General features: G+C 44.8%; 1 protein-coding gene across 1 annotated transcript in view; it reads right to left on the reverse strand.

Moving 5' to 3' along the window:
* The window catches only part of LOC120030609 (arrestin red cell-like), a 97,476-nt gene extending 81,467 nt beyond the window's left edge, over nt 1-16,009 (reverse strand). The window contains exon 1 of the mRNA XM_038976034.1: nt 15,827-16,009. Within this exon, the coding sequence (XP_038831962.1) occupies nt 15,827-15,849 (23 nt within the window). The 5' untranslated portion in view covers nt 15,850-16,009. The remainder of the gene's footprint in view (nt 1-15,826) is intronic.
* Between the last annotated feature and the right edge of the window lie 6,589 nt (nt 16,010-22,598).

The raw sequence follows: 22,598 nt of genomic DNA on the forward strand, positions 1-22,598 counted from the left end.
CAGGAATGGACAGATCAGGTAGAAGACAGGAATGGACAGATCAGGTAGAAGACAGGAATGGACAGATCAGGTAGAAGACAGGAATGGACAGATCAGGTAGAGGACAGGAATGGACAGATCAGGTAGAAGACAGGAATGGACAGATCAGGTAGAAGACAGGAATGGACAGATCAGGTAGAGGACAGGAATGGACAGATCAGGTAGAAGACAGGAATGGACAGATCAGGTAGAGGACAGGAATGGACAGATCAGGTAGAAGACAGGAATGGACAGATCAGGTAGAGGACAGGAATGGACAGATCAGGTAGAAGACAGGAATGGACAGATCAGGTAGAAGACAGGAATGGACAGATCAGGTAGAAGACAGGAATGGACAGATCAGGTAGAGGACAGGAATGGACAGATCAGGTAGAAGACAGGAATGGACAGATCAGGTAGAGGACAGGAATGGACAGATCAGGTAGAGGACAGGAATGGACAGATCAGGTAGAGACAGGAATGGACAGATCAGGTAGACGACAGGAATGGACAGATCAGGTAGAAGACAGGAATGGACAGATCAGGTAGAAGACAGGAATGGACAGATCAGGTAGAAGACAGGAATGGACAGATCAGGTAGAAGACAGGAATGGACAGATCAGGTAGAGGACAGGAATGGACAGATCAGGTAGAAGACAGGAATGGACAGATCAGGTAGAAGACAGGAATGGACAGATCAGGTAGAGGACAGGAATGGACAGATCAGGTAGAAGACAGGAATGGACAGATCAGGTAGAGGACAGGAATGGACAGATCAGGTAGAAGACAGGAATGGACAGATCAGGTAGAGGACAGGAATGGACAGATCAGGTAGAAGACAAGAATGGACAGATCAGGTAGAGGACAGGAATGGACAGATCAGGTAGAAGACAGGAATGGACAGATCAGGTAGAGGACAGGAATGGACAGATCAGGTAGAAGACAGGAATGGACAGATCAGGTAGAAGACAGGAATGGACAGATCAGGTAGAAGACAGGAATGGACAGATCAGGTAGAAGACAGGAATGGACAGATCAGGTAGAAGACAGGAATGGACAGATCAGGTAGAGGACAGGAATGGACAGATCAGGTAGAGGACAGGAATGGACAGATCAGGTAGAGGACAGGAATGGACAGATCAGGTAGAGGACAGGAATGGACAGATCAGATAGAGGACAGGAATGGACAGATCAGGACAGTAGGTGAATGAGATGAAAATAAAATCCAGGCCATCTACCTAAAAGGAGAGGAGAATGTACCACGCATAGACGCCATGGGAACACACACTAACACACAGTATATGGAGAGATATGATGCCCACACACATACTAACACACACAGTATATGGAGAGATATGATGCCCACACACACACTAACACACAGTATATGGAGAGATATGATGCCCACACACACACTAACACACAGTATATGGAGAGATATGATGCCCACACACACACTAACACACAGTATATGGAGAGATATGATGCCCACACACACACTAACACACAGTATATGGAGAGATATGATGCCCACACACACACTAACACACACAGTATATGGAGAGATATGATGCCCACACACACACTAACACACAGTATATGGAGAGATATGATGCCCACACACACACTAACACACAGTATATGGAGAGATATGATGCCCACACACACACTAACACACAGTATATGGAGAGATATGATGCCCACACACACACTAACACACACAGTATATGGAGAGATATGATGCCCACACACACACTAACACACAGTATATGGAGAGATATGATGCCCACACACACACTAACACACACAGTATATGGAGAGATATGATGCCCACACACACACTAACACACAGTATATGGAGAGATATGATGCCCACACACACACTAACACACACAGTATATGGAGAGATATGATGCCCACACACACACTAACACACAGTATATGGAGAGATATGATGCCCACACACACACTAACACACACAGTATATGGAGAGATATGATGCCCACACACACACTAACACACAGTATATGGAGAGATATGATGCCCACACACACACTAACACACACAGTATATGGAGAGATATGATGCCCACACACACACTAACACACAGTATATGGAGAGATATGATGCCCACACACACACTAACACACACAGTATATGGAGAGATATGATGCCCACACACACACACTAACACACAGTATATGGAGAGATATGATGCCCACACACACACTAACACACAGTATATGGAGAGATATGATGCCCACACACACACTAACACACAGTATATGGAGAGATATGATGCCCACACACACACTAACACACAGTATATGGAGAGATATGATGCCCACACACACACTAACACACAGTATATGGAGAGATATGATGCCCACACACACACTAACACACAGTATATGGAGAGATATGATGCCCACACACACACTAACACACAGTATATGGAGAGATATGATGCCCACACACACACTAACACACACAGGTATTCTGCCACTGTGTACTCTCTGTTTAGGGCCAAATAGCATTCTAGTTTGCTCTGTTTTTTTTTGTTAATTCTTTCCAATGTGTCAATAATTCTCTTTTTGTTTTCTCATGATTTGGTTGGGTCTAATTGTGTTGCTGTCCTGGGGCTCTGTGGGGTCTGTGATCCCCAGGACCAGCTTGCTTAATGGGACTCTTCTCCAGGTTCATCTCTCTATAGGTGATGGCTTTGTTATGGAAGGTTTGGGAATCGCTTCCTTTTAGATGGTTGTAGAATTTAACGGCTCTTTTCTGGATTTTGATACTTAGCGGCTATCGGCCTAATTCTGCTCTGCATGCATCATTTGGTGTTTTACATTGTACACTGAGGATCTTTTTGCAGAATTTTACATGCAGAGTCTCAATTGGACCCCAGACCTCACAACCATAAAGGGCAATGGGTTCTATAACTGAATCAATTATTTTTAGACAGATCCTAATTGGTTTGTTGAATTTTAGGTTAATTTTGATGGCATAGAAGGCCCTTTTTGCCTTGTCTCTCAGATCATTCATAGCTTTGTGGAAGTTACCTGTGGCGCTGATGTTTAGGCCGAGGTATATATTGTTTTTTCTGTGCTCTAGGGCAACGATGTCTAGATGGAATTTGTATTTGTGGTCTTGGCAACTGGACCTTTTTTGGAACAGCATTATTTTTGTCTTACTGAGATTTACTGTTAGGGCCCAGGTCTGGCAGAATCTGTGCAGAAGATCTAGGTCATGGTTCCCCAACTGGCGGCCCGCCGGCAAAATCTGGCCCGCCAGCATTATTATTTGGCCCCCCAAAACCCCCCAAATTAGTTATAAATGTGTTTTTCTTTTTTTTTAAAGATACATCATAAAAAATTCTCAAGTCCCAAATGCAATTTCCCAAGAAGGAAGTTACCCTCCCTAAATAACGCAAAACCTGCATTTGAACTTGAACTGCAAGAGGAGAGAGAATGCAGGAGACAGACAACTAATAAAGCAGGCAGCGGACCACTTTGTGGTGCTGAAAGGTAAAGCTGCAAATAGAGCACAATCAATAGGAGGTGAACAGCTCCTGGTGCTGAAAATATAGCTAACTTGTTATGCAAGTGGCGCACAGCAACAGATGGAGAAAAACTACACCAGTCGAGTAATTCATTTCAACAATAATCTTCATTTTCATTTGACTTTACAAACAATGAGGGCTTAATTTGAGTATATTTCATCCGAGCCGAGGCCTATAAAATAACTTAACTGTCTGAGGTCGGCTATGAGGCTTAACTGCATCTTTTAAAGAAAGAAAATAGATGTGTAACGTTCGTCTTCCTCCTCGTCTTCCTCCTCGTCTGAGGAGGAGCAAGGATCGGACCAAAGCGCAGGGTGGTTTGAATACATACTATCGTTTACAAACTACAAAACAATAAACGACGTGAACAGACCTGAACTTGAGAACATATAAAACATGAACGCACGAACAGGAACAAACGAATGAACGAACGAACGAACGAACGAACGAACGAACGAACGAACGAACGAACGAAACAGTACCGTGTGGCAAACAAACACAGACACAGCAACAATCACCCACAAACAACCAGTGAAAACAGCCTACCTTAATATGGCTCCCAATCAGAGACAATGACAAACACCTGTCTCTGATTGAGAACCATATTAGGCCAAACGAACAAACCTAAACATAGAAACAAACAACATAGACTGCCCACCCCAACTCACGCCCTGACCATACTAAATAAATACAAAACAAGGGAAATAAGGTCAGGAACGTGACAAGATGGCCTAATCGAAGTGAGATTTTTTTTATTAGGTCTACTTACAATTGCAACTGGTCAAAAATGTAGCATCCTACATAAAACAATAATTGAAAGAAAAAAAGGTGATGTCTGTGTCTGAATGTCTGTATGGGGATAGTCTGATCCTGTAACGGCTGAACAAACAGAACATACTGTCAGCTAAATATCCCTGGATAAGTACTCACAATAATGTTAGTATTTACTAAATACGGTCATATAGGCCACTAAGTCATTTAATGAGAAAAGTTGCATTTCCCCTCGGACACAATCTTGTGGATGTCAGGTGAGATGGATGTGATTTTGATGCGCAGGCAGTCCTTGATTGAATTATGTGAAAACCGGTTTCTGTCCGGATTCTGATGTGGGCGGCAGGTAGACTAGTGGTTAGAGCGTTATGCCAGTAATCGAAAGGTTACTAGATTAAATCCCCGAGCTGACAAGGTAAAAATCTGTCATTCTACCCCTGAACAAGGCACCCCTGAACTGTTCCCCTGAACAAGGCACTGTTCCTAGGCCGTCATTGTAAATATGAATGTGTTCTTAACTGACCTGCCTGGTTAAATAAAATAAAAATGTATTGTGTTCATAGACGAAAAAGAGGACTCACTGGTGTAATTTGATCCCAACATTGTTAGCACATAAAATGCAAGTATCTTTATTGTGCTGTATTCCTCTGGTAATGCCACCCAAAACGCACAAAAGGACTCGGCACTCCTGAGTGCATCCCTGATTTGGCTCGACGTCTGGAATTCAATCAGCTCAGTTTGAATTGCGGCCTCATCCAGCGAGAATATCGTTTTCTTAGCAAGGAAGGAGAGTTCTCCACCTGGGACGGACTGTGAGAGGATCACGTACAAACCAAATGATATCCTTGGGCATTCTGTAGTCTTCCAATCTGGTGGAGAAGTTGTCCCTCAGCTGCTTGATGATATCTTGCATCACCTCTGTGACAACGCTGCGGCCTGGTCCCTCTGCCTGTCGTTTCTTCAGTGTGCTGTAGTGCAGCAGCCAGATCACATGTCCAAATAGAACAACTCAAGCTTCCTAGTAAAGGCCTCAACTTTTCACACCATGTCCACCACTGTTTTCCCTCTTCCTTGTAACTGCAGATTCAGCTCGTTTAAGTGACAGAATATGTCTGCCCAAAAAGCTGTTTGTGTATCTTGCAGTTCGGGCCTCTGTCTGGGGCTGGAAGGCCACTTTGAAAGTTCCATGCTTACATTCATAATGACGTCTGAGATTGAATTCTTTGCAAACAGCTACATCTTCATTGCAAATAAGACACACTGGCTTGGCAGTGGGAAAAGATGGTAAGGTGAACGCATATATCCTTCTGGCCATTCTTCCCTGAAACTTCCATTTTCATTATCCACCTTTCTTTCGATACTTTTTGAGAGTGACATTTTCTCTCGCTATCAAGTCAATTGTTCTGAATGAATGTTGACATTAATAAAGTAGTGTAGCCTACAGTAGGCTACGCAGACCTGTTTTTTCTCCACCAATCAACACACAGAGAAATAGACATAAATAATAATTGAATAGAGACATGGGGGATTTTATGAGGATAATCAGATCAAAATGATTATCTTATTGTCACTGAACGTATTATGTACTAATCAGATGTGTTAAATATGTTACATTTGTAGTGTAGGCCTATTAATTGTGATAAAATTATATGCTAATTATGTTCTGGCCCGCCGACTATTAGCTCAGAAACAATTTGGCCCGAGGCCAAACCTAGTTGATGAACCCTGATCTAGGTGCTGCTGTAGACCCTCCTTGGTCTCTCTCTCTCTGTCTCTCTCTCTCTCTCTCTCTCTCTCTCTCTCTCTCTCTCTCTCGCTCTCTCTCTCTCTCGGTAAAGTGTTTTTGTTTCAGTGAGGTCAGGCAGTCCATCCCTAATCTGTTCCATTGTGTGTGTGTGTGTGTGTGTGTGTGTGTGTGTGTGTGTGTGTGTGTGTGTGTGTGTGTGTGTGTGTGTGTGTGTGTGTGTGTGTGTGTGTGTGTGTGTGTTTAAGGGGTTAGACAGGGTTGCAGATGACAGTTCCTCACTCTTTCGTTTCTCACCATTCCATCTCTCCCTCTCTCTCTCGTTTCATTTAGTTCCCCTCCTCTCTCTCTCTCGCTCCATTTAGTTCTCCCTCTCTCTCTCTCTCTCTCGGTCCATTTAGTTCCCCCTCTCTCTCGTTCCATTTAGTTCTCCCCATCTCTCTCTCTCTCGTTCCATTTAGTTCTCTCTCTCTAACCTCATGGCTTCCTATCGCCCAATACAGCTCACAGGCAGTACCAGCACTGAAACTTAAAGGGATTGTTCCCTCCAAAAAGGGTTTCCTGACCTGTTGAAATGCATCGACGTCCCACGTCAACTGAACTAAGAACCTGAGGCCTTCGGTTCTTCCACTGTACAGTGAGCGAGTCTAATCGCGTGTGTGCCTGTGTTTAATCTCTTTTGTTAGTCCCTCATTAACCAAGTTGAACAGGTGAGGAGAGAAGGGGAGCGAATGGAGAGATCTAGGGAAACGACAAAACGAGGGCAGAGCGAGAGTGAAAAACTCTGTGAGTGTGTGTCTGTGTTGTCAGCATATCTAACCACAGTAAAAGGACAACTGGCTTGCAGGTGGTTACACCGTGTTTTACTGTACATCACACCCACTCCTCTAAGCCTCTCTCTCTATCTATCTCTCTAGTGAAAAAAGCAAGGGAGGCAGAGAGAGTGGAGAGAGAAGAAGACAGAGAAGCAAAGGACGAGAGAGAGGATAGAGAGTGAAAGGAAGAGAGAGATGTTCTTTTTTTAAACTAATTCTAGAATGCATAGAACACCGGAAGGATGACGCCTACACATTCTCTTCTCACTCAGCCTCCTGCTTACCGTCTGTGAATCTATCCATGCATCTTACATAGCACCCTATTCCCTTTATAGTGCACTACTTTAGACCAGGGCCCATAGGGCTATTGTAAAAAGTAGTGTACTATGTAGGGAATAGGGTGCCATTTGGGACACAACCTATGACCTATGACCTATGACCTAGCGTACTGCAAGTTTTGTTCTGCTTGTTCGGTTTGTTTTGATTTGATTTATAAGTTGGTTCATTTAGACTTCCACGTCCCACAGACATATATGAGACAGATACAACACACACACCACACACACACCACACACCACACACAAACAAACACACATACACAGTTACATGCACAGATAGGGCTCACCCAACTTTCTCTATCCGTATTCTGACCCTGAACTTCAGCATGAGAATAGCATGCTATTCACTAGTTATGTGTCTACAGATACACCATATCCTGACCTTGACTTCATTCCCTCATAATTCCACCACACCTTTTACACGTGAAGGAAACCGTGAATAAGGTTGAGCAACCTGTCGGTTCCAAGTGGTGTTATTTCTGATAGTGCATGGAGAATGGTGTTATTTCCGATAGTGCATGGAGAATGGTGTTATTTCCGATAGTGCATGGAGAATGGTGTTATTTCCGATAGTGCATGGAGAATGGTGTTATTTCCGATAGTGCATGGAGAATGGTGTTATTTCCGATAGTGCTGGAGAATGGTGTTATTTCCGATAGTGCATGGAGAATGGTGTCATTTCTGATAGTGCATGGAGAATGGTGTTATTTCCGACAGTGCATGGAGAATGGTGTTATTTCCGATAGTGCATGGATAATGGTGTTATTTCCGATGGTGCATGGAGAATGGTGTTATTTCCGATAGTGCATGGAGAATGGTGTTATTTCCGATAGTGCATGGAGAATGGTGTTATTTCCGATAGTGCATGGAGAATGGTGTTATTTCCGATAGTGCATGAATAATGGTGTTATTTCCGATAGTGCATGGAGAATGGTGTTATTTCCGATAGTGCATGGAGAATGGTGTTATTTCTGATAGTGCATGGAGAATGGTGTTATTTCTGATAGTGCATGGAAAATGGTGTTATTTCTGATAGTGCATGGAAAATGGTGTTATTTCCGATAGTGCATGGATAATGGTGTTATTTCTGATAGTGCATGGATAATGGTGTTATTTCCGATAGTGCGTGGAGAATGGTGTTATTTCCGGTAGTACGTGGAGAATGGTGTTATTTCCGATAGTACATGGAGAATGGTGTTATTTCCGATAGTGCATGGAGAATGGTGTTATTTCCGATAGTACATGGAGAATGGTGTTATTTCAGATAGTGCATGGAGAATGGTGTTATTTCTGATAGTACATGGAGAATGGTGTCATTTCTGTAATTTACTAAGTGATAAGGTCTATTGATAGGATCTAGCTGAATGAGTAAGACGTTTGAATAAAAGGGATTGTAAATATACATGGCACTTATTTTAGATCTATATTACCTTATGATCACTGGAGACAAATGGGAAACAGGTCATATGGCAGCAAACTGAAGCATATCAACACTTTTTCCACAGTGAAGTTAATGGAATGCTGGCCTTATAACCTGGGATGATATTTGGTAGACCCAAGCTATACTATCTTGTGTCCGCTATAATATCTGAGATGAATAGGACATGCATAGTTTGAATACCATAAACTCTAGCCATGTGCATATGATAGTATAGCTCCAAACCTACCGAGTTGATTTATGATTTCTAGAATGTTTTCATTATATTCCCAGACTTTTCACTGTATTTTTTACCATTTGTATTGTGTTAAATATTAGTCACTATTGGTAGCCCCCGTCAGTTATACCCAGATACATTTACAACTGTCACTGACTTTAGTTTTAGTCTTTACATCGTTAGTTTATCTTTGTTTTCCTCTGTTACGTTCATGTGGTTGTTCCTGACGATCGCTAGAAAAAGTGGATCATTTTAGGCTAATATATTACAAGTTGTGCAATAACTTGCCTATTTGAATCATTATGTAACGCAGACCATAGCCAGCAGTTAAACCTGGAACCTGGCGCACGGTTCCCCACGACTGGATCATACCCAGCAGTTAAACCTGGAACCAGGCGCACGGTTCACCACGACTGGATCATACCCAGCAGTTAAACCTGGAACCAGGCGCACGGTTCACCACGACTGGATCATACCCAGCAGTTAAACCTGGAACCAGGCGCAGGGTTCACCACGACTGGATCATACCCAGCAGTTAAACCTGGAACCAGGCGCAGGGTTCACCACGACTGGATCATACCCAGCAGTTAAACCTGGAACCAGGCGCACGGTTCACCACGACTGGATCATACCCAGCAGTTAAACCTGGAACCAGGCGCAGGGTTCACCACGACTGGACCATACCCAGCAGTTAAACCTGGAACCAGGCGCACGGTTCATCACGACTGGACCATACCCAGCAGTTAAACCTGGAACCAGGCGCACGGTTCACCACGACTGGACCATACCCAGCAGTTAAACCTGGAACCAGGTGCACGGTTCACCACGACTGGACCATACCCAGCAGTTAAACCTGGAACCAGGCGCACGGTTCACCACGACTGGACCATACCCAGCAGTTAAACCTGGAACCAGGTGCACGGTTCACCACGACTGGACCATACCCAGCAGTTAAACCTGGAACCAGGCGCACGGGTCACCACGACTGGATCATACCCAGCAGTTAAACCTGGAACCAGGCGCACGGTTCACCACGACTGGACCATACCCAGCAGTTAAACCTGGAACCAGGCGCACGGTTCACCATGACTGGACCATACCCAGCAGTTAAACCTGGAACCAGGTGCACGGTTCACCACGACTGGATCATACCCAGCAGTTAAACCTGGAACCAGGCGCAGGGTTCACCACAACTGGATCATACCCAGCAGTTAAACCTGGAACCTGGCGCACGGTTCACCACGACTGGATCATACCCAGCAGTTAAACCTGGAACCTGGCGCACGGTTCACCACGACTGGATCATACCCAGCAGTTAAACCTGGAACCAGGCGCACGGTTCACCACGACTGGATCATACCCAGCAGTTAAACCTGGAACCAGGCGCACGGTTCACCACGACTGGACCATACCCAGCAGTTAAACCTGGAACCAGGCGCACGGTTCACCACGACTGGACCATACCCAGCAGTTAAACCTGGAACCAGGCGCACGGTTCACCACGACTGGACCATACCCAGCAGTTAAACCTGGAACCAGGTGCACGGTTCACCACGACTGGACCATACCCAGCAGTTAAACCTGGAACCAGGTGCACGGTTCACCACGACTGGACCATACCCAGCAGTTAAACCTGGAACCAGGCGCACGGTTCACCACGACTGGACCATACCCAGCAGTTAAACCTGGAACCAGGTGCACGGTTCACCACGACTGGACCATACCCAGCAGTTAAACCTGGAACCAGGTGCACGGTTCACCACGACTGGACCATACCCAGCAGTTAAACCTGGAACCAGGCGCACGGTTCACCACGACTGGACCATACCCAGCAGTTAAACCTGGAACCAGGCGCACGGTTCACCACGACTGGACCATACCCAGCAGTTAAACCTGGAACCAGGTGCACGGTTCACCACGACTGGACCATACCCAGCAGTTAAACCTGGAACCAGGTGCACGGTTCACCACGACTGGACCATACCCAGCAGTTAAACCTGAAACCAGGCGCACGGTTCACCACGACTGGAACGTTGTCAACACAGTTCCTTGATTAGTGAGGATTATTAGAGTGGATTTATAGGACCACCGTCTCAAACCCCTATTGCACACATTTCTCCTCTTCTAATATTTCACGGATTGAACAACTGAATTTTATAATAATAATAATATATAACATTTCTATAGCGCTTTTAATAGAATGTCAAAGTGCTGAAAATAAGACGAATATGTGTGAATATGTGTGAGTATGTGTGAGTATGTGTGAATATGCGTGAATTTACAAGGCTTTCTTCCATTGAGCCCTAACCTTCTGAACGTTTTCACCAAATATTCTAGTGAATCTGTACACCAAATTTAAAGGGATGGCTTTAGATGGGGCGGCAGGTAGCCTAGTGGTTAGAGTGTTGGGCCAGTAACCGAAAGGTTGCTAAATCGAATCCCTGAGTTGACAAGGTAAACATCTGTTGTTCTGCCCCTGAACAAGGCAGTTAACCCACTGTTCCTAGGCCGTCATTGAAAATAAGAATTAGTTCTAAGCTGACTTGCCTAGTTAAATAAAGGTTACACATAGAACATTTACTGAAAACCCTATTGAATGAACACTTTATGAGTAAATGTGTTGCTTTTTTCCCGACGTTTACCCGCCATATTCAACTGGTTCGTAAATTTCGTAAATTCATAAATTATTCTGCGCTCTGGCACACTCAGACGAGATTGCTCTGTAATCGGAGTACATAGCCAGGGTGAATTTACGAACGCGCCCTAAATATTTTCCACGCCTGCAAAGCCCGTCACGCATCTCCATAAAATAATTCTGAATACCAACTACTGACAAGTGCGTAGGAAAGCCGTGCATAGGAAATCTGTATTAACCCGCCAGATTCAGAAGCATAAAGACCCCATCAGAAAAAAAGATTGAAACCCGCATTGGAAAAACCATTTGATTTTTGCCCTCCCCAAAAAACGACAACTGAACATAATTCATTATGATTTTTAATTATTTTTTGTTCGTTTTGGAGTCAAAGATAATAGTTTGAGTATACTGTAGTTTTAGTTTTTCAAACGGGTTTGTTAATTATTTTTTGTTCAGTTTTAGTTTACTATAATAACCTTACTATATACTGTACTGATGGAATAGTGAAGGTCAAAGGTTATTTCAGACTGCTGCATGAAGAGTTGCTAAGGGCGCAGTGCGAGGTGTGCCGGGCAGACAGTGACTTTGAATACTGGTCAAATTAAATAAATAAATGTAATTAAATGATCCATGTGACATTGCTACACACAAGGATATACCATGACATTTTAAATTCTTAATTTAATAAAACAACACACGTTTGAATGTAGTTTTTATGACGTGTGCCTCGTAAAAATACATGCTGTATAGCCTACAGAGGTGTCCCGGGTTTCAGCTTGTTGTTGTTGGTACTAGTCAGAGTGTAGCAACGTGAAGTGGGTGATCACTAGGCTTATCAATGCAAAACGGAATTCAAATGACTGAATTAAGTTAGCTAAATGACCTAATACTAAATAAGAAAGAGTAGGCTACAACGTGTAACCGGCGGCTAGTTGTTTCATCTGAATGGAGTTGTTGTAGACATTGACTCTTATTATTTCATTGTTATTATTATTAGACAATAGTTGCCATATTATTCTTGTTACAGGGACCGCGCCATAACGAATCATTTGGCCGGGCCTTTGATTTCCAGAGGCGGACACGTTTTTTTCCACGGGACCTCCTATGTGTGCACGCGCCACACCCGTTGCTAACAGGCGCTTGCGCGTTCACAATTGTTTAACGGGTGTAATAGTAAAAGACCATCGGGAAGCTTACAATTTATCCTACCCATTTCTACCTATCTGCGTGCCAGTTATGATTATTTTCAATATGCGCATTTTCATGGAACAGTTTCACTTTCATAATAACTGTCACGTGGTTAATCATAAAGATCTGAAATAAATCAATGTCTAGAACTCAGAGATGATACATCACAGGCCAATGCAGCATTAGGCCTATAACTTCCATCATCAACTAAGTAAAATACACAAACCTAAAGCCAACAAATAAAAACAGTAGAAAATATCCTGATGAAAATTCTGGTTCTTTCAATCGCATTATTTGTAAATAATACACTATATATACAAAGGTATATGGACACCCCTTCAATTTAGTGGATTCTGCCATTTCAGCCACACCCGTTGCTGACAGGCATATAAAATTGAGTACACAGCAATGCAATCTCCATAGACAAACATTGGCAGTAGAATGGTCTTACTGAAGAGCTCAGTGACTTTCAATGTGACACCGTCATTGGATGCCACCTTTCCAACAAGTCAGTTTGTCAAATTTCTGCCCTGCTAGAACTGCCCCAGGCAACTGTAAGTGCTGTTATTGTGAAGTGGCAATGTCTAGGAGCAACAACGACTCAGCCGCAAAGTGGTATGCCACACAAGCTCACAGAATGGGACCGGCGAGTGCTGAAGCATGTAGCGCGTAAAAATCGTCTGTCCTTGGTTGTAATACTCACTACTGAGATCCAAACTACCTCTGGAAGCAACGTCAGCACAATAACTATTCGTCGGGAGCTTAATGAAATGGGTTTCCATTGCCGAGCAGCCGCACACAAACCTAAGATCATCATGCGCAATGCCAAGCGTTGGCTGGAGTGGTGTAAAGCTCGCCGCCATTGGACTCTGGAGCAGTGGAAACACGTTCTCTGAAGTGATGAATCAAGACTTACCATCTGGCAGTCCGACGGACGAATCTGGGTTTGGCGGATGCCAGGATAATGTTACCTACACCAATGCATAGTGACAACTGTAAAGTTTGGTGGAGGAAGAATAATGGTCTAGGGCTATTCTTCATGGTTCGGGCCAGGGCCCTTCGTACCAGTGAAGAGAAATCTTAACACTACAGCATACAATGACATTCTAGACGATTCTGTGTTTCCAACTTTGTGGCATAGGTTTAGGGAAGGCCCTTTCCTGTTTCAGCATGACAATGCCCCCGTATTCAAATCGAGGTCCATACAGAAATGTTTTGTTGAGATCGGTGTGGAAGAACTTGATGTATTTAATTTATTTCATACAGAGACAGAGAGAGCGAGAGAGAGAGCGACTCAGAGCCCCTTGGACAGCAACACAATTAGACCCAACCAAATCATGACAAAACTAAAAGATAATTACTTGACACATTGGAAAGAATTAACAAAAAAACAGAGCAAACTAGAATGCTATTTGGCCCTAAACAGAGAGTACACAGTGGCAGAATACCTGACCACTTTGATTGACCCAAATTTAAGGAAAGCTTTGACTATGTACAGACTCAGTGAGCATAGCCTTGCTATTGAGAAAGGCTGCCGTAGGCAGACCTGGCTCTTAAGAGAAGACAGGCTATGTGCACACTGCCCACAAAATGAGGTGGAAACTGAGCTGCTCTTCCTAACCTCCTGACAAATGTATGACCATATTAGAGACACATATGTCCATCAGATTACACAGATCCACAAAGAATTCGAAAAGAAACCCAATTTTGATAAACTCCCATATCTACTGGGTGAAATACCACAGTGTGCCATCACAGCAGCAAGATTTTTGACCTGTTGCCACAAGAAAAGGGCAACCAGTGAAGAACAAACACCATTGTAAATACAACGCATATTTATGTTGATTTATTTTCCCTTTTGTACTTTAACTATTTGCACATAATATGACATTTGTAATGTCTTCATTCTTTTGGAACTTTTGTGAGTGTAATCTTTACTGTTAATTTTTATTGTTTATTTCACTTTTGTTTATTATCTAGTTCACTTGCTTTGGCAATGTTAACATGTTTCCCATGCCAATAAAGCCCTTAAATTGGAATTTAATTGAAAGAGGGAGAAAGGGAGGGAGGGGAGAGAGAGAGAGGGGTGGAGGAATAGAGAGTATTTCATATGGATCCCATTGTTCTCTCTCAGATCACATTAAATTCCAAGGCTTGACCTACCCCCACTACTACATTTGTGCGTGCATTAGAATTAAAACAGAACCATACGTCAAACCCACGTCATAGTCGGGGGTGTCACCGTGTCATGGTTCGGTGCTGCGGTAAACTAACACAATAGTAGCCTAACGTTACATTTTGATTTTCACAGAAACTGCAGACAAACTGACAGACAGCCGCATGACATTTTCAGGGTAACACTTGTCCATTTACTTGCTACTTTAAAGAGGAAGTAGCCTATGTTTATCGTCAACGAAGTGGCTACAGTAGGCGAGTCTATTTGAGTCTAGGTTGCGTTACATTGTAATAAGAGAGTTACAACGTTGACAATGATGCTGCCGCACACGGTGATATAATTTTTTTATAAACAATGTATTAAGTCGCTTGTGGCTACAGTAGACGAGTTCATCACTTTGTTTCAACCTGATACAATATGTGGCTCTCTGACTTTGGGAACTAGCAATCTAGCAGGAGTAGGGTAGAATTAATCAGATTGAGGTTAATTTCGACAGTATAGACTAGCCCCTCCCTACACTCAATTTGACAGGTACAAACGGACCCTGTGTTTTGCATTCTAGATAACTGTATCGCCACAAGCCCATAGCCTAATGCGAAGTACGAGTTCGCTTGCATATTGATGATATGATTTCATTCGCACTTAAAACTCTCTCTCTCATCATTGTCTCCTCTATCGCTCTCCCCTGAACCAACGAAACCTCCACTCTTCTCAACTAACCCTCTGTTATCGCTGCTTGCTGTTTAGGGAACCTCGACCAGCGTGCTGCTTACCGTTCATGCCCTGTCTCTGAATGCCCTGTCTCTGAATGCGAAACCAGGATCCCTTTTCTTCCTTATGATTGCCTATTTTCCCAAATAACACAAACATCACTGGAAAAATGTAAACGCTAAAAACAACCAAAGACTGATAATTTATCTTTACCTGGTCCCCGCCTTGTCTCCCATCTTCACAGGCACTGAGTTTCAGTGCTATTAACGTGTAATATTAGTGTAAATTTGGACGGTATTTTGATTACAAGATCTTCCTCAATACTGTCCTCTTTCCTCCTCTCCGTCGTAGGATCGAGCTCCAATCGGTCTCTGTTCGGCTTGCGTAGCTCTGTGAAACTCGGTTTCCGCAGCCTACAAACGGAAACGAACCCTTCGTGTAGTCCCTCGAGCTCTGACAGTGAGCGAAATACAGAGCTACGCCCTCACCGTCTGACAGACACCGCCCTCGACCAATCGCTTCTTCGGAATCATGTGCATCAGTGAAAGGCTAGCAGGCATAAAATAAACGCCTGAAACTAGATCAAGGGCGGGCTGCGCCTGCTTCATATTGGTCCTGACTGGACTTAACGAGAAGGGGAGGAAAAGTATCATTTTACTTCCCCTTAAAACCGGAACATCCGGTTGTTGGGGACTCGGCAGAGGCTAGTGAATGGACAACAAACAGGCACAGCCCACCCTTGCCTTTGGGACCACCAATGGAAGAAGAAGAAAAAAATGGTAGAGGGTGTGTCTTAACAGATAAGGAGGAATCAGGGTGTGGACATGAAGTTAGGGTTAGGGTTAGGGTTAACTTCATGTCCACATGCCGGTTCAACTCCAGCCTCAACCATAACCTTAACCCTAGCCTCATTTTCACATCCTGTTTCCACCCTAACCTCAACCACAACCCGAACGCTAACCCTAGAGAGAGAAGCAAGGTGCCTCCGCTCTCTAATTCAGTTGAAACGGCCTCTATTCAACCCCTTGTAATCCAGCGGACACCATTCATATAATGCAGACCCGATTATTACTAATATCATAATGACTAACATTATCCAAACGTTGCCTAGCAATAGACCTGTGGACCCTATAGGGAGCCATGGTGTCAAGCTGTACCTCATGACAGGTTGTAACGGCTGTCTAATGCCTCCTCCTCGGATGAGGAGGAGTAAGGGTCGGACCAAAACGCAGCGTTGTATGCAGACATAATGGAATTTATTAAATGAAAGACGAAACACGAAGAACACTTGAATGATTACAAAATAACAAACGACGTAGACTGACCTGAACAAGAACTTACATAAAGACACGAAAAACGCATGAAACAGGAACAGACTACCAAAAACGAACGAACAAACGAAACAGTCCCGTGTGGTGCAAACAGACACAGACACAGGAACAATCACCCACAAACAAACGGTGTGAACAGCCTACCTTTATATGGTACTCAATCAGAGGAAACGTCAAAAACCTGTCCCTGATTGAGAACCATATAAGGCTAATTACCAATGAACCTAAACATAGAAACACATAACATAGACTACCCACCCAGCTCACGTCCTGACCAACTAAACAAAGTAAAACAAAGGCAAATAAGGTCAGGAACGTGACAGTACCCCCCCCCCCCCCAAGATGCGGACTCCGGCCGCAAAACTGAACCTCAAGGGGAGGGTCTGGGTGGGCATCTGTCCACGGTGGCGGCTCCGGCGCAGGACGAGGACACCACTCCACCATTGTCTCTGTCCCCCTCCTTAGCGTCCTTTGAGTGGCGATTCTCGCCCCCGACCCTGGTCTAGGAACCTTAACACCGGTCCCCCCTAGATAACTCAGGACATAGAGGTAGCTCAGGACAGAGAGGTAGCTCAGGACAGAGAGGTAGCTCAGGACAGAGAGGTAGCTCAGGACAGAGAGGTAGCTCAGGACAGAGGGGCAACTCTGGACTACTGGCAGCTCCGGGCTGAGGGGCAGCTCCGGGCTGAAGGGCAGCTCCGGGCTGAGGGGCAGCTCCGGGCTGAGGGGCAGCTCCGGGCTGAAGGCCAGCTCCGGACTGGCTGGCGGATCCTGGCTGGCTGGCTCTGGCGGATCCTGGCTGGCTGGCTCTGGCGGATCCTGGCTGGCTGGCTCTGGCGGATCCTGGCTGGCTGGCTCTGGCGGATCCTGGCTGGCTGGCGGATCCTGGCTGGCTGGCTCTGGCGGATCCTGGCTGGCTGGCGGCTCTTGCTGCGTATGGCTGGCTGGCGGCTCTTGCTGCGTATGGCTGGCTGGCGGCTCTTGCTGCGTATGGCTGGCTGGCGGCTCTTGCTGCGTATGGCTGGCTGGCGGCTCTTGCTGCTCATGGCTGGCTGGCGGCTCTTGCTGCTCATGGCTGGCTGGCGGCTCTTGCTGCTCATGGCTGGCTGGCGGCTCTTGCTGCTCATGGCTGGCTGGCGGCTCTTGCTGCTCATGGCTGGCGGAAGGCTCTGGCTGCTCATGGCTGGCGGAAGGCTCTGGCTGCTCATGGCTGGCGGAAGGCTCTGGCTGCTCATGGCTGGCGGAAGGCTCTGGCTGCTCATGGCTGGCGGAAGGCTCTGGCTGCTCATGTCTGGCGGAAGGCTCTGGCTGCTCCTGTCTGGCGGAAGGCTCTGGCTGCTCCTGTCTGGCGGAAGGCTCTGGCTGCTCCTGTCTGGCGGACGGCTCTAGCGGCTCCTGTCTGGCGGACGGCTCTAGCGGCTCCTGTCTGGCAGATGGCTCTGAAGGCTCATGACAAACGGGCGGCTTTGAAGGCTCAGTACAGACGGGCGGTTTTGAAGGCTCAGTACAGACGGGCAGTTCATGCGGCGCTTGGCAGACGGACAGTTCAGACGGCGTTGGGCAGACGGGCAGTTCAGGCGCCGTTGGGCAGACGGGCAGTTCAGACGGCGTTGGGCAGACGGGCAGTTCAGGCGCCGCTGGGCAGACGGCAGACTCTGGCCGGCTGAGACGCACTGTAGGCCTGGTGCGTGGTGCCGGAACTGGAGGTACCGGGCTAAGGACACGCACCTTCAGGCTAGTGCGGGGAGCAGTAACAGGGCACACTGGTTTCTCAAAGCGCACTATAGGCCTGGTGCGTGGTGCCGGAACTGGTGGTACCGGACTGAGGGCACGCACCTCAGGGCGAGTGCGGGGAGAAGGAACAGTGCGTACAGGGCTCTGGAGACGCACATTAGGCCTAGTGCGTGGTGCCGGAACTGGTGGTACCGGGCTGGGGACACGCGTCTCAGGGCTAGTGTGGGAAACAGCAACAGGACTCTGGAGACGCACAGGAGGCTTGGTGCGTGGTGTAGGCACTGGTGGTAATGGGCTGGAGACACGCACCATAGGGCTAGTGCGTGGAGGAGGAACAGGGCTCTGGAGACGCACAGGAGGCTTGGTGCGTGGTGCCGGAACTGGTGGTACCGGGCTGGAGACACGCACCATAGGGCGAGTGCGTGGAGGAGGAACAGGGCTCTGGAGACGCACATTAGGCCTAGTGCGTGGTGCCGGAACTGGTGGTACCGGGCTGGGAACACGCATCTCAGGGCTAGTGCGGGGAGCAGTAACAGGACGCACAGGACTCTGGAGACGCACAGGAGGCTTGGTGCGTGGTGTAGGCACTGTCTTAACCAGACGGCTAGCACGCACCTCAGGACGAGTATGGAGAGCTGTTCCCGGTGACATCAACTCACCGACACGTTCAGTCGGACGGATGTCGTGCCTCATGCACCAAACCAGTACATCCCTCATAACTCTCTCCTCCAATTTCCCCATTAACTCCTTCACTATCTCTGCGTCACTCACCTCCAATTCCGCCCTCACCGGCTCCTTACGGTAAGCAGGGGGAGTTGGCTCAGGTCTGACTCCTGACTCTGCCACACTCCCCGTGTGCCCCCCCCCAAGAAATTTTTGGGGCTGCCTCTCGGGCCTCCAGCCACTCTGCCGTGCTAGCGCCTCATAATAGCGCCTCTCCGCCTTCGCTGCCTCCAGCTCCTCTTTGGGGCGGCGATATTCCCCTGGCTCTGCCCAGGGTCCTTTGCCGTCTAGGTCGTCCTCCCATGTCCATTTCTCCAAATAGTGCAGCCTCTCCTGCTGCCGCTGCTTGGTCCGGGTTTGGTGGGTGATTCTGTAAAGGCTGTCTAATGCCTCCTCCTCGGATGAGGAGGAGGAGTAAGGGTCGGACCAAAACGCAGCGTTGTATGCAGACATAATGGAATTTATTAAATGAAAGACGAAACACGAAGAACACTTGAATGATTACAAAATAACAAACGACGTAGACTGACCTGAACAAGAACTTACATAAAGACACGAAGAACGCATGAAACAGGAACAGACTACCAAAAACGAACGAACAAACGAAACAGTCCCGTGTGGTGCAAACAGACACAGACACAGGAACAATCACCCACAAACAAACGGTGTGAACAGCCTACCTTTATATGGTTCTCAATCAGAGGAAACGTCAAACACCTGTCCCTGATTGAGAACCATATAAGGCTAATTACCAATGAACCTAAACATAGAAACACATAACATAGACTACCCACCCAGCTCACGTCCTGACCAACTAAACAAAGTAAAACAAAGGCAAATAAGGTCAGGAACGTGACACAGGTCTTGGTTAAAGAAATGTCCTGCTGGGCAGTGGTGGAAAAAGTACTCAAGTACTTGAGTAAAAGTACAGATACCTTAATAGAAAATGACTCAAGTAAAAGTAAAAGTCACCCAGTAAAATACTACTTGAGTAAAAGTCTAAAAGTATTCGGTTTTAAATATACTTCAGTATCAAAAGTAAATGGAATTGCTCAAATGTACTTAAGTATAAATCATTTCAAATTCCTTATATTAAGCAAGCCGGACGGCACAATTTTATATATTTTTTTATTGACGGATAGCCAGGGGCACACTCCAACACTCAGACATAATTTACTAACGAAGCATTTGTGTTGAATGAGTCTGCCAGATCAGAGGCAGTAGGGATGACCAGGGATGTTCTCTTGACAAGTGTGTGAATTGGACCACTTTCCTGTCAAAATGTATCAAGGATTTTTGGGTGTCAGGGAAAGTGCATTATTTTCTTTCGGAATGTAGTGAAGTAAAAGTAAAAGTTGCCAAAAATATAAATAGTAAAGTACAGATACCCCAAAAAAAGAACTTAAGTGCTCCTGAGTAGCGCAGCGGTCAAAGGCACTGCATCTCAGTGCAAGAGGTGTCACTATAGTACCTGGTTCGAATCCAGGCTGTATCACATCCGGCCGTGATTGGGAGTCCCATAGGGCGGCGCACAATTGGCCCAGCGTTGTCCGGGTTTGGCCGGGGTAGGCCGTCATTGTAAATAAGAATTTGTTCTGAACTGACTTGCCTGGTTAAATAAAAAGTTGTACTTTAAAGTATTTTTTACTTAAGTACTTTACACCACTGCTGCTGGTTGACAGTCATTTCAATTGATGCCCCTAGATTCTTGAAGATCATTTATAAATGCTTATAAACTTCATGACACAAAATATAAGGCTGTATTATGCCATAATTTAGGTTTTTCACTTTAATCTTTTGTAAACAATGTATAGCTTTTATTTGTCAGATGCGCCGAATATAACCATGAAATACTTACTTAGGAGCCCTGAACCAAAATATTTACTAAATAAACTAAAGTAAAAAATGTAATAAAAAACGAATTCCTTATATTAAGCAAGCCAGACGGAAGTACAGAGTTCAATTATTCTTCTAGGAGTAAAGAGTTCAATCATTATTCTAGGAGTAAAGTACAGAGTTCAATCATTCTTCCAGGAGTACAGAGTTCAATCATTCCTCTAGGAGTAAATAACAGATGTCAATAATTATTCTAAGAGTAAAGTACAGAGTTCAATCTTTCTTCTAGGAGTAAAGTACAGAGTTCAATTATTATTCTAGGAGTACAGAGTTCAATAATTCTTCTAAGAGTAAAGAGTTCAATCATTCTTCTAGGAGTAAAGTACAGAGTTCAATTATTATTCTAGGAGTAAATCGTTCAATAATTCCTCTAGGAGTAAAGAACAGAGTTCAATAATTATTCTAAGAGTAAAGTACAGAGTTCAATAATTATTCTAAAAGTAAAGTACAGAGTTCAATAATTCTTCTAGGAGTAAAGAACAGAGTTCAATCATTCTTCTAGGAGTAAAGTACAGAGTTCAATCATTCTCCTAGGAGTAAAGAGTTCAATCATTCTTCTAAGAGTAAAGAACAGAGTTCAATAATTCTTCTAAAAGTAAAGTACAGAGTTCAATCATTCTCCTAGGAGTAAAGTACAGAGTTCAATCATTCTCCTAGGAGTAAAGAGTTCAATCATTCTTCTAAGAGTAAAGAACAGAGTTCAATAATTCTTCTAAAAGTAAAGTACAGAGTTCAATCATTCTCCTATGAGTAAAGTACAGAGTTCAATCATTCTCCTAGGAGTAAAGTACAGAGTTCAATCAATATTCTAGGAGTAAAGTAAAGATATTTTTTCATTATTCTATGAGTGAAGTACAGAGTTCAATCATTCTTCTAGGAGTAAATAGTTCAATAATTCTTCTAGGAGTAAAGTACAGAGTTCAATAATTCTTCTAAGAGTAAAGAGTTCAATCATTCTTCTAAGAATAGAGTGAAGATTTTTTTTCATTATTCTAGGAGTAAAGTACAGAGTTCAATCATTCTTCTAAGAGTAAAGAGTTCAATCATTCTGCTAGGTGTAAATCGTTTAATCATTCTTCTAGGAGTAAAGTTCAGAGTTCAATCATTTTTCTAATAGTAAAGTATAAGTTCAATGAGAAATGTATGTTCTCTTTATTGCAGATCCACTTTGAGTTATAATAATAGTCAGACAACTTGTTTAATAATGATGATATGTGTTTGGGGGGTTTCACGTGACAAGATGAGAAGGTTTCGGTGAGAGAGACTTTCAAGCAGCAAAATGAAAATCATTAATACATAAC

This window comes from Salvelinus namaycush, chromosome 36, assembly GCF_016432855.1.
Source record: "Salvelinus namaycush isolate Seneca chromosome 36, SaNama_1.0, whole genome shotgun sequence".
NCBI classification, from domain to species: domain Eukaryota; kingdom Metazoa; phylum Chordata; class Actinopteri; order Salmoniformes; family Salmonidae; genus Salvelinus; species Salvelinus namaycush.